Below are 12,781 nucleotides of genomic sequence, written 5' to 3' on the forward strand. Positions count from 1 at the left end.
TGACGGGCACAAGGGGGCATTCTTTGCGTCTGGAGGAGAGAAGGTTTTTCCACCAACATAGAAGAGGATTCTTTACTGTTAGGGCAGTGAGAATCTGGAATTGCTTGCCTGAGGAGGTGGTGATGGCGAACTCAGTCGAGGGGTTCAAGAGAGGCCTGGATGTCTTCCTGGAGCAGAATAATATTGTATCATACAATTAGGTTCTGTGGAAGGACGTAGATCTGGGGATTTGTTATGATGGAATATAGGCTGAACTGGATGGACAAATGTCTTTTTTCGGCCTTACTAACTATGTTACTATGTTACTATGTTAAATTGTAAAACAAACACAGGGTGGGAGCTGTGTACCCCAATGAAAGGCTCGGAGAAAAGGATTTTATGGTGAGTACACAAAAATCCCTATTTCTCCTTCGCCTCATTGGGGACACAGACCATGGGACGTCCCAACGCAGTCCCTGGGTGGGAACAACATCAGATCAGGCCCTGTGTAATCGCTATTTACAAGTGCACCACCGCGGCCTGCAGAGTCCGCCTGCCCAGACTCACATCTGTGGAAGTGTGGGAATTATAGTGCTTCAAGAATGCATGCGGACTGGACGAATCCACAAGCTTGCAGCTTTGCCGACGCCTGGTACCTAGACCCTCGATAGACAGGGAGACATCTAATAGGCTGACATCTAACACGGAAGGCTCCTGGATGGTGAAACGAATCCACCAGGCTAACATGGCCGATGAAACGGCTAAACCCTTCCTGTAACCATCAGGAAGCCTTCTTATCGTCAGGAAGCCCAAATAAAGTGTCCGACCTTCGGAAGGACGCCGTCCTCAATACGTACCTGCTCAGAGCACTTACTTTGTTGAGATTATGGGGAACCCATTCCGTTTTGTAGACTGGAGCCGAAAGAGATGAGGGAAGAACGATGCCCTCATAACAGTGGGAATACAATACCACCTTGGTAAGAAGGGACGGGGATGGCCTGAGGACCTTGCCTTGATGGTAATAAGAAAAAAAGTCTGAAAGAACAGAGCATCAAGCTCTGAAAACTCATCAGGATGACAAGATCGCAAAGGCGACCTTCCCTGATAGAAAAGTCTGTCCGAATCAAAAGGAGTCTACTGTAAGACTCCCAGGACCATTAAGGTCCCAAAGATCTAACGGTATGTGATAGGAAAGAACTACATGTGAAAACTCCCTGTTGCAAGAAGACGGAAAGATACTAGCTCCGCAAACAAAAAACTGACATGGTCAGTGCGGATTCCCGAGGATCACTGGGGCCCTTTCTGCTGCCCAAAAGGCTTTCGGAAGTAGTGGAAGAGGAGTTAGGGAAACTGGTACCACGGAAGAACCAGAGCATGCACTGTGATGGCTCTTGGATCCCGAGGCCGAACCATGAGTACATTGGCGTTCAGTCTGGACGCCATCCGATCTACAACTGGAGAGCTCTAGTGAAGGCAAATCTGATGGAAGACTTCCGGGTGAAGTTCCCACTCAATTGAGGGGAACCCTGATGGCTGAATGTCTGTCGCCCAGAGTTCTACTCCTGGGATAAGTACTGTCGAGATCACTGAATGATAGATCTCGGCCCATCAGAGAATGTGAGGAACCTCGGCCATGGCGCCTGACCATGGGTACCTGCTAGATGATTGACATGGCACAGCCGTGGCATTATCCAATTGAATTTGGATGGGGTGACCCGCCAGAAGGCAGTGGAGCTGCTGTAGGACTAGCCGTACCGTTCGGATCCCCAGAGCAATGATCGGGAGAAGACTGGCATTGGTAGTCAGCAATAACCATTGAACCGGGAGAAAGACCCTGGATGAGGAAGGAGCTCAGAGACTACCCTCTGAAAGCCTGTTTGACTTGCTGAAAACGAGTGGAGCGAAGGAAGCTGCTTCTATTGTTGTCACCATTTTTCCTCAGAACCCTCCTAGCAAATCGACTTAAATGAGGGGATGAGTGATCAAGTCCGCAAGCTCCCTGTTGAAAGGCCATGACCTTGTCTCGAGGGAGAATTACCATCCTTCTGGAAGTGTGCAGGATCATCCTCAAAAAGGATCTACTGGGCTGGAAATGAGGAAAACTTGTCTAAGTTTAGCTGCCAGCCCAGGTGAGATGGTATCGCAAGTGATATAGATGACTCAGCGTAGTCCTGGAAGAGCGGCTAGAAAGTCGATCAAATAGGGCAGGACGACCACACCTCTAGGGTGCAAGAGGAACATGACAGCCGCCATGACCCTTGCTAACACTCTGGGTGCGGTAGCAAGGCCGAAGGGCAAGGTCGTGACTTGAAAATGCTGTTCGCGAATGGAAAAGCGAAGGAACTTTTGAAGAGGGGATAAATAGGAACTTGAGGGTAAGCATCCCGAATGTCGATGGATGTCAGAAACTCCACATTTTTCTATTGAAGTAATGGCTGAGCGGAGGAACTCCATCCGAAAAAGGAGGACCTTGTCAAAGCTTGTTAGAAGTTTGAGGTCCAGGATCGGTCTTACTTTTCGTTCCCCTTTTTGGAACCAAGATCCCTTAGATCTAGACTGTCCTGGACAACCCTTTCACTGCTGGTTGGGTCTGTAGGAAACATACGATCCTTTGTTAGACTCCCGCTCAGAAGACTTGATTCGTTAGCTGTACTGTCTTCGGAAAAAGGTTACTGGTGTGAATCAAAGTAGTTAAGGTCTCTGACCAGGAGACCATTGCTTTAGCAACCCATGTGGCGGCTAAGGAAGGGTAGAGCGCTGAACCCGAAGCCGCAAGGCGAAATGAACCAGATTTGCCATCTGACAGTCCGTGGTATTTTTAATTGATGATACATCGGGAGGGATACTGGTAGGTATACCACAGGAGATTCTACCCGGTTAGTTTGCCAAGTGGCAGAATGCGCGGCTGCATCCAGCAGTTCGGGAAAAAGCCATCTCTTGCCATCGCCGCTCTCTTTTGACAGTGCAGAGTTAAAAATTAGGAACCCTCAGTCCACCATCCTCTTAACAGGGAAGTGGAGAGGGATCGTCCGCCTTCTTGCATCATCTGTTAGAAAGTGGTGATGCAGGGGGGGTGTTCGGACACCAAAAAGGGTGCCTCTGTACATCCACAGAGTTCAGGTCCCCGGGTGGACAGGGTAGGTTGTCTGGCGTTAGGCTTGGATGCAGACACTCCATGTGCTCGTCTGTTGATGGTGTGGGGAGATCGGTGCCCTTTAAAAGGACCCGTCGCCCTTAAAAATCAGACCAGGCATGGCATCCCACGTAGAGGCTTCTGTCCAGTGAATCGCTTATCTGGACTGAATGGCAAATGCTTTACGAGGGAGCTTAGTCTCCTTATGAGGGACACTGCATAGTGTAGAGCAGAACCGGAGTCCTCGTCAATGTACAGAGATTGGTTGATAAATAGGTGAATCTATCCTTTTTTGAAGCTCTGGCAAGTCCAGATCCAAGGCAATATCCGATCCATATTCAGAGCCTTGTTCTCAGCAAATCATTGGGGAGAGAGAGATCAGGAAATGAAAACTTCCGTTTTCTAGATGCCTGTACGTTTCTAGAATACTTGCGGTCCCTGCTAGCAGATGGATCTCATGTAGGAGAGGGGCCATGTATATCGGTCGTGCGAGCACTCCGAGCCACAGAGGGTTCACGGAGGGATTCAATCTCTTGGTCAGAGAAACCATGGATTGCGGTCAGTGACGAAGACCACTGAGGGGAACTAGGTACTCTGGGATAAACTGGGATCTGCGGCGGAGGGCTCCTGTGCTCATTTAGGGTGACGAGCTTCGGATTGATCATGTGCCTTTAAGACTAGGGCATACTGGTCATGTGCCTTTTAAACCAGGGCATACTGGTCATGTGCCTTTAAGACCAGGGCATACTGGTCATGTGCCTTTAACCTCTTTCTGACCTCGGACGGGATAGTACGTCCGAGGTCAGATACCGTGCTTTGATGCAGGGCACTGGCGGTGAGCCTGCATCACAGCCGGGACATGTCAGCTATTTTGAACAGCTGACATGTGCCCGCAATAGCGGCGGGTGAAATTGCGATTCACCCGCCGCTATTAACTAGTTAAATGCCGCTGTCAAATGCTGACAGCGGCAATTAACCGTCGCTTCCGGCCGGAAATGAGCGCATCGCCCACCCCCGTCACATGATCGGGGGTCAGCGATGTGTCAGAATAGTAACCATAGAGGTCCTTGAGACCCACTATGGTCGGCGCTCATAGCACACCTGCATTTCTGCTGCATAGCTGCGATCTGATGATCGCTGCTATGTAGCAGAGCCGATCGAGTGGTGAAGCATGGCAAAAGTTTAAAAAAAAAGTAAAAAAAAAAATGTGAAAAAAAAAAAAAAAAAAAATATAAGTTTAAATCACCCCCCTTTCGCCCCATTCAAAACAAATCAATAAAAAAAATAAAAAAATAAAAATCAAACCTACACATATTTGGTATCGCCGCGTTCAGAATTGCCCGATCTATCAATAAGAAAAAAGGATTAACCTGATCGCTAAACGGCGTAGCGAGAAAAAAATTCAAAACACCAGAATTACTTTTTTTTGGTCGCTGTGACATTGCATTAAAATGCAATAACGGGCAATCAAAAGAACGTATCTGTACCAAAATGCTATTATTAAAAACGCCAGCTCAGCACGCAAAAAATAAGCCCTCACCCGACCCCAGATCATGAAAAATGGAAACACTGCGGGTATCGGAAAAGGCGTAATTTTTTTTTCTTTTTTTTAGCAAAGTTTGGAATTTTTTTTTCACCACTTAGATAAAAGAGAGCCTAGACATGTTTGGTGTCTATGAACTCGTAATGACCTGGAGAATCATAATGGCTGGTCAGTTTTAGCATTTAGTGAACCTAGTAAAAAAGCCAATAAAAAAAAAAGTGTGGGATTGCACTTTTTTTTTGCAATTTCACCGCACTTTTTTTCCCCCCCATTTTCTAGTACACGACATGCTAAAACCAATGATGTCGTTCAAAAGTACAACTTGTTTCGCAAAAAATAAGCTCTCACATGGCCATATTGACGGAAAAATAAAAAAGTTATGGCTCTGGGAAGAAGGGGAGCAAAAAACGAACACGGAAAAACGGAAAATCCCAAGGTCATGAAGGGGTTAAGACCAGGGCATACTGGTCATGTGCCTTTTAGACCAGGGCATACTGGTCATGTGCCTTTTAGACCAGGGCATACTGGTCATGTGCCTTTTAGACCAGGGCATACTGGTCATTTGCCTTTTAGACCAGGGCATACTGGTCATGTGCCTTTAAGACCAGGGAATACTGGTTAGGTACTTCTTTTCCCGGGTACTGATGTTGCAGCTTCATAGTGCCCTTTTAATGCAAAAACCGTCGCCCCTGTGTGAGCCTGCAAGGTGGACCAAGATGGCCATCAGGAGTTGCAGAGGTGATAAAATCTCGCAGAGAGTGAGAGGCGCCAATTCGGGGGGAGGAGCCAAAGGCACGATGTGGGCACAGCCTCGAGACTTCCATGAATAGGCCCAAGCCGGGGTCTAAATTTCTGCAGGCGGCGGGAGCGATACCAGCGGTAGAAGTGAATGGCGTTGTAGTGGCTGAGAAACACCAAGGTTACTTACTGGTAGCCGGTTTTTCCGGAGCCCATGACAGCACACCTGAGAGAGAGGGATCCGCCCAGTCGGGACAGGAAACCTACTGAAATAAAAGGGCGGTACCTCTCCCTCGCTTCAGTTGGTTTTCAGAGCATGAGAGGCCCCCTTGGTTAGTACACATGGCAATCTACCACCACATCATAATAATAACAAAAAACACCCAGCTAAAAAGTGCGCACCAAAGGGTGAAAAAGAAGGGAGGGAATATACAGGTGATGTCATGGGCTCCGGAAAAACCGGCTACCAGTAAGTAACCTTGGTGTTTTCCCGTCTCCCATGACAGCACACCTGAGAGATTTTTGGAGAAAGAAACACCTTAGGGAGGGACCACCGCTTGTAGCACCCTTCTACCAAAGGTAAGGTCAGTTGAGGAGGATAGATCTAGTCGGTAGTGTCTAAAGAAGGTAGACGGTGAGGACCAGGTAGCAGCCTTATAAATTTGATCAATCGATACCTCTGCTTTTTCTGCCCAGGAAGTAGCCACAGCTCTGGTGGAGTGAGCTTTGATGCCTTCAGGGATCGGGGCACCACGAGAAGCATAGGATAAGGACATGGCCTCCCTAATCCACCTAGCAATAGAACCCTTGGATACCCCATATCCCTTCCTGCTACCCTGGAAAGCTACAAATAGGGACTGATCCTTCTTCCACTGACTAGTCAAAGATATGTACTGCAAAATAGCTCTTCTTACATCCAGTGTATGAAATTTCTCTTCCCCTGGCTTCTTGGGATTATCACAAAAAGAGGGTAACACAATTTCTTGACTTCTATGGAACTTAAGTACTACTTTCGGCAGATATGCCGGATATGGTCTAAGTACTACTCTGTCATCAAATATTTGCGTGTAAGGAGGAGAGATAGACAGGGCTTGCAAGTCACTCACCCTACGGGCTGATGTCAACGCTACCAGAAGCACTGTTTTAAGAGTGAGTATTTTTACCGATGATTCCTGCAAAGGTTCAAATGGACCTCTAGTTAGAGCCTCTAACACCAGATACAAATCCCACGGAGGAACCCTCTGAATTACAACTGGTCTAGACCTACTACAACATTTTATAAAACGGGACACCCACCTATCGGAGGCCAGATTACAATTATACAAGGCTCCTAATGCCGACACTTGTACTTTGAGCGTATTAGTTGCCAACCCTAGTTGTAAACCCGCTTGTAAAAAACTCTAAAATAGTACCTACAGGGGCCTTGTCCCCCAAAGGTTGCCCCGAAAAATCCAGAAACTTTTTCCATGTTCTACCATATATTCTCGATGTGACTGGTTTTCTACTTTTCAACAAGGTGGAGACTAGCCCTGGTGAAAATCCCTGCATACTCAGTAATGCCCTCTCAAATTCCAGGCTGCCAGATGGAAGCCCTTCACCTGAGAGTGGCATATTAGACCCTGGGTAAGCAGGTCCGGAATTTCAGGCAGAATCCATGGATCGGTTATTGACATCTGTCTTAGGAGGGAAAACCAAGGTCTTTTTGGCCAAAATGGAGCAATCAAAATTACTCTCACCTGCTCCATTCTGATCTTTCTTACCACTGCCGGAATCATCGCTATCGGTGGAAACTCATAAGCAAGACTGAATTTCCATTGAATTTGAAGAGCATCCATCGCGAAAGGTTTCTCTCTCGGGTCTAACGAACAGAAACTCTCTACTTTCCTGTTGTTTAGAGTGGCAAATAAATCTATTACAGGTAAGCCCCAAGCCTGCACTATCTGTTGAAACACCCAGGGATTCAATGACCACTCTCCCTGTCTCAGTGTCTTTATGTGGAGAGCAGAGAGGGATAGCAGGTGGCGCTCTGCTAGTTGTAGGAGGATAGACGCTGACTTCATCAGGGAAGGGGATCTCGTTCCCCCTTGGTGGTTGATATACGCAACCACTGCGTGATTGTCTGACATGACTCTGGTATGGTGACCATGAAGGATAGGAAGGAAATGTTCTATAGCTCTTTCTACAGCCCATAACTCTCTTAAATTTGACGCCTGCTGTGATTCCAGTCAAGACCAAGATCTCTGAACCGAGAGAGTTCCTAAATGAGCCCCCCATCCTGTACCGCTTGCGTCTGTGGTGATGATCTGCTCTATCGGAGTTACCCACTGGACCCCCGACGCCAAATGTTCTCTTACTGCCCACCATTTTAGGGAATCTGTTACATACAATGAAAGGCGTAGCTTCCCCTCTAAATGCCCTTTTAACCACTTTTGTGCTGACAGGACCTCCCACTGTAACTGTCTTAGATGAAACTGCGCCCATCTTACTGCGGGTATACAGGACGTCAGAGAACCCAACAGGGACATTGCCTTTCTCAATGTCATGTCATTACGGGGTGTTGAATCGCTGACTCCACAAGATTTTGAATTTTGACCAGCTTGTTTTCTGGTAAGAGACAAAGCTGACGCCTGGAGTCCAGAACTAAGCCCAGAAAGGACTGAACTAGCTCCGGCGTCAACCTTGATTTGGTGAGATTTATTTTCCACCCCAACACTTCTAGCGTTGCCGTGACTTCTTTTATTTGTGCCAGGCAGTGTGCTGCTGAGTTCCCTATTATAAGGAAGTCGTCTAGATACGGAACTATAACCACGTTCCGAGAGCGGAGGAAGGACATAACCTCTGACATTAGCTTGGTAAATATTCTTGGTGCTATCGACAGGCTGAATGGAAGGGCAGTGTATTGATAGTGCCTGAGACTTCCTTGGACATAAACTGCTACTCTTAGAAATTTCTGGTAGTCCCGATGGATTGGGACATGGTAGTAGGCGTCCTTTAAGTCTATAGCTGCCATGAAGCAATTTGGGAACAAGAGTTTTATCGCTGTATTCACAGACTCCATTTTGAAGGAGCAGTTTACTACCAACTGATTGAGATTTTTTAAATTGACAATGGTTCGTAGTGACCCGTCCGGTTTTCGTATAAAAAAAAAAAAAAAAAAAAAAAAAAAAGGAGGGGAATAAAAACCTTTTCCCTCCTCTTCCCCCGGGACTTCTACCAGAACTCGTTTTGAAACCAGCTCCAATACCTCTGTTTCCAAGGCTAGCTGCTCTTCCGGGGTTTTTCTTTGGGGTGTTAAAACAAAAGTCTGTCGCGGTGGATAAATAAAATCTATTTTTTAGGCCGTCCTTGACAACCTTCAGAGTCCAATGACTGGGGGAGATGTTTACCCAGGCTGGGAAAAAAAGATGAAAGCCTTCCCCCCCACCTCTGGCCTGGCGTCATTGGGAGGGCTTTTTTGCTGATGTCGAGGGACCTTTAAACATATATCCAGAACCTTTTCTGTCTCTGGAGTCCCAATTCCTCCTATCTCCCGGGGGGCGGCCCCTACTAAATTTGCCCCTCCGAAAATAAGGTCTTCTAAAGTCCATTGGAAAGCGAGGAAAACCCTTTTTCCTATCCCCTGCTTTCTCCAAAATGTCTTCTAGTTTTTGACCAAAGAGGAAATGGCCATCACACGGTATAGAACAAAGTCTATTCTTTGAAGGTAAGTCGCCCGGGCACCCCTTCAACCAGAGAGCATGTCTAGCCGCATTGGATAAACTTGCTGCTCTAGCCGCCAGCCTTACGGAGTCTGCCGACGAATCTGCTATAAAGGCTGCTGCTCCTTTAGCCATAGTTACATTGGTTAAAATCTCTTCCCTTGGAGCTCTAGATTTCAATTGCTCCTCTATCTGCTGTAGCCAGACAATAAGGAAGCGCACGACAAGTCCCCGCAATTGCTGGTTTTAAACCCCCTGCGGTCGCTTCCCAGGTGTGTCTTAGGAACCCATCCGCTTTTTGTCTAAGGGATCCCTTAACACGCCAGAGTCTTCTAAGGGAAGGGATAACTTTTTAGATGATCTAGCTACCGCACCATCAATTTTTGGAACCTTATCCCATGTCTCCGAATCTTTCTCCTCAAAGGGGTAACGTCTTTTAGAAGCCGAGGGTAGATTACCCGATTTCTCCGGTTTCCTCCATTCCTTCTCTATAAGGGCTTTTACTTTGGAGTTAACTGGAAAAGTACGCTTTCTTTCTCCTTTCCTCTAAACCCCCCAAACATAATGTCCTCCAGGGATTTGGCCGCTTTTTCATCTTTTAGGCCCATTGAAGCTCTGACGGCTTTTACTAGCTTATCCGTGTTCTCCATTAGAAAGCACGGACGGCCCCCAACATTGCTTTCTGAAGAGGAGCCAGAGGACCCAGAAGAGGAGGAGCAGGGAGGTAATGGTTCCTCCTGACATTCTTCATTGGACTGAGAAAACTCGGAAACAGAAACCGGTTCTGGGTTTTTACTACCCTTTTTCTTAAGGGCTGCTTTTACAGAGCCTTCTACTTCTGCTCTGATTATTGCCCTAAGACTAGAGGCAAAGTCAGGGGTCTCCTCCTGGATAGTCTTTTGGATGCAATCTACACAAAGACTCTTCTGCCACTGGACTGCCAACGGAACTCTACAGAGGGCACATTCCTTATGCTTTGACTTGGAGCTAGCCTTCCTCGGCGCCTGCCAAGTAAACAGTGTGCCTTGCGCGCAACGCCAGCCACGCACCCGGAAGTCACCCAGCAGAGGGGGAGAGAGCGGCGTGGCAGACACAGAATGGCCCCAAGAGTCCGGACTGTGCTGGACCGACGCCCACACGTGCGCAAGAGCCCGCAGGATCTGCGAACGGCGCCACCATCACCTGACAGCCGACATACAGACGCCCTGCCTGCGCTTCCAGTGCCGGGACAGGAGTGGGTAAGTGGAATCTTCAATCAAAATACCGCCGTGATTTCAGCACAAGGGTTCCCATCAGGACAGGAAACCCAACTGAAGCGAGGGAGAGGTACCGCCCTTTTATTTCAGTAGGTTTCCTGTCCCGATTGGGAGGATCCCTCTCTCTCAGGTGTGCGGTCAGGGGAGACGGGAAAAATTGTGCGCTCCCGTGCCAGGCGAGAAGCGCCAGAAAAGGTGGGCGGAGCCACCTTGGCACGTCATAGTGCGGGCGCGACTTCCGGGATGCGGTCTACACATCGGCCAAAGCCGGGGGCTAAATTTTTGCAGCTGGCCGGAGCGTTGCCTCAGGGAGGTGGGCCACAGGGAAGCTGATGCTTACTGTCAGCATGTGAATATCCCACTGCAGAGGCCCATCGCTGATCCACTCACCATCGGTGCGCGTCCCGGCATGGAGACGCCGCGGACGACTGGGTTTCAACACTGAGGAAAGCACTCTACTGCTCTGCTGCAGGTCAGGTATTGCAGCGTGGATGGTGCAGGGATAGAGGGGTAAACCTCAATCCATCATCCCTTTGTTAGGGAGGTGGAGAGGAACCGTCCGCCTCCTTGTGCCATTCGCTTTAACAGTGGTGGGACAATGGGGGCTGCTCGGATGCCACAGAGAGGGGCCTCTGTACATCCACAAATTTTAAGACCCCGGGTGGACAGGGCCAGCTTTCCGGCATTAGGCCTGGCTGCAGAAGAGGGTACGTGGAGGCGACACTCCATGTGCTCGTCCATTGAAGGTGTGGGGAGATCGGTGCCCTTGAAGGGGCCCGTCGCCCCTAAGACTCAGCTCAGGCATGGCACATTGCAGGAGAGGATATGGAGAGTTGACAATCTCCGTGCTCGCCTGTTGATGGTTCGGGGAGATCGGAACCTTGAAAGGATCAGTTGCCCCATTTGTCCATGGAAAAAAATAAAAATAAAATCAAAAATGTAAAAAGGGAAAAATAAAATAAAGAGTTTTGGGTCTGAATAGCAGACCCGTCCGTGTGCCTCCTACGGACACTAAGCAAGAACTGGCTAGCTGAGAGCCAGCAGGAGGGTGTATACTGCAGGGGAGATGCTAACTTTCTTTGTATCACTTAGTGTCCTCCTAGTGGCAGCAGCATACACCCACGGTCTGTGTCCCCCAATGAGGCGAAGGTGAAATAGCCACTTTGGAGAAATGGCAGCACCACTGGTTCCATGACCATCTCAATGTAACGCTGAGCTGTTAGTGTACCTGCAATCAAGCCTAAAGGGATTGGTCTACCACAAATTGGGATACCCCACACAATTTTGTGAGTAGAACTGTTGTGTGACATTCTCTTATGAAAGACTCTTCACACAAACCATCATAAGACATTTGCATTACAATAGGTTATGAGTTAGACATCTAGCTACAGTTGTTCTATTGATCTCTCACTACCTCTCAAAGGCTGTCCTGGTGCAGGGCAAGATGGAGATCCATCCTCCTCAGCAACAAGTCTTTGACATAATGATATCCAGAGATTAGTCTGGAGATGATGTGGGCAACACCATGAAAAGGACTTAAGGACTTAATGATGGAACGTAAAGGTGTACCAGCAGCAATTATTTTCAACATGTCAGGCCACATGTTGCTTGTGCTAAAGCGAGCAGCCTGCGTGTCCCAAATATGAGTCTCCGGACTGCTCTCCCACCATCAACCTCATCTGATTCGTCATTGGTCAACAATTACAAAAGGAGCTCCCAGTAGGTAAATTTTTTTTTTTTTTTTTAGGTTTTATTTTCCATTTTAACACAATAACCTTGCCAGCAGAGGATCTTGATGATTTCCATGTCAAGTGCTTTGAGTCTTGCAAGAGATTCTTCAGACAACCATTAATCACCTCAATGATAGCATCATGCCAAGTGTATAAATGTGTTTTTAGTTTCCATGTTTTCATAATTTGCAAATTATTAACTTGAATATCAATCCTATGATTTCCATAACTTCACAACTTTTCCTTCTTGGGGTAGCAATTTCAGTGTTGAAAAGCATATATAGTATATATTTTTGGTATTGCTTTAGTCGGACTGCCCTGGGAAAAAACATTTTATCAAGCTATTTGTACCACACAAAGAGCACCATAAAAACAAAACCCCAAAACACAATAGCAGAATCATGTTTTGTTATTTTTTGGCCACTTCCTTGCACTTGCCACTATTTTTCTGTTTTCCAGCACATTATAGGGTGCACAAGCACAGATATGTCACAGAAAAATAGTCGTTACAAAGTTGTACAATACAGAAAAGAAAATATTGATGCACCTTTGCTTATCACATAACCTGGCTCTGATATAAAATATTTATCTACATCATAAAAATTTCAGAACATTACTTACATTGCATTCTGTACGTTTTATATCTGAAGTCAAATATTTCCTGTTGCTCCTCCAAAAATTTTACTTCTTGATCTAGAGACTGA

At 47.2% G+C, this 12,781-nt stretch overlaps 1 protein-coding gene across 1 annotated transcript in view; it reads right to left on the reverse strand.

Moving 5' to 3' along the window:
- The window catches only part of STAT2 (signal transducer and activator of transcription 2), a 140,425-nt gene that overhangs the window by 84,765 nt on the left and 42,879 nt on the right, over nucleotides 1-12,781 (reverse strand). The window contains exon 6 of the mRNA XM_069758444.1: nucleotides 12,699-12,777. Coding sequence (XP_069614545.1) covers nucleotides 12,699-12,777 — 79 coding nt within the window. The remainder of the gene's footprint in view (nucleotides 1-12,698; nucleotides 12,778-12,781) is intronic.

The sequence above is a fragment of the Ranitomeya imitator genome, chromosome 3 (assembly GCF_032444005.1).
Source record: "Ranitomeya imitator isolate aRanImi1 chromosome 3, aRanImi1.pri, whole genome shotgun sequence".
Classification (NCBI taxonomy): Eukaryota; Metazoa; Chordata; class Amphibia; order Anura; family Dendrobatidae; genus Ranitomeya; species Ranitomeya imitator.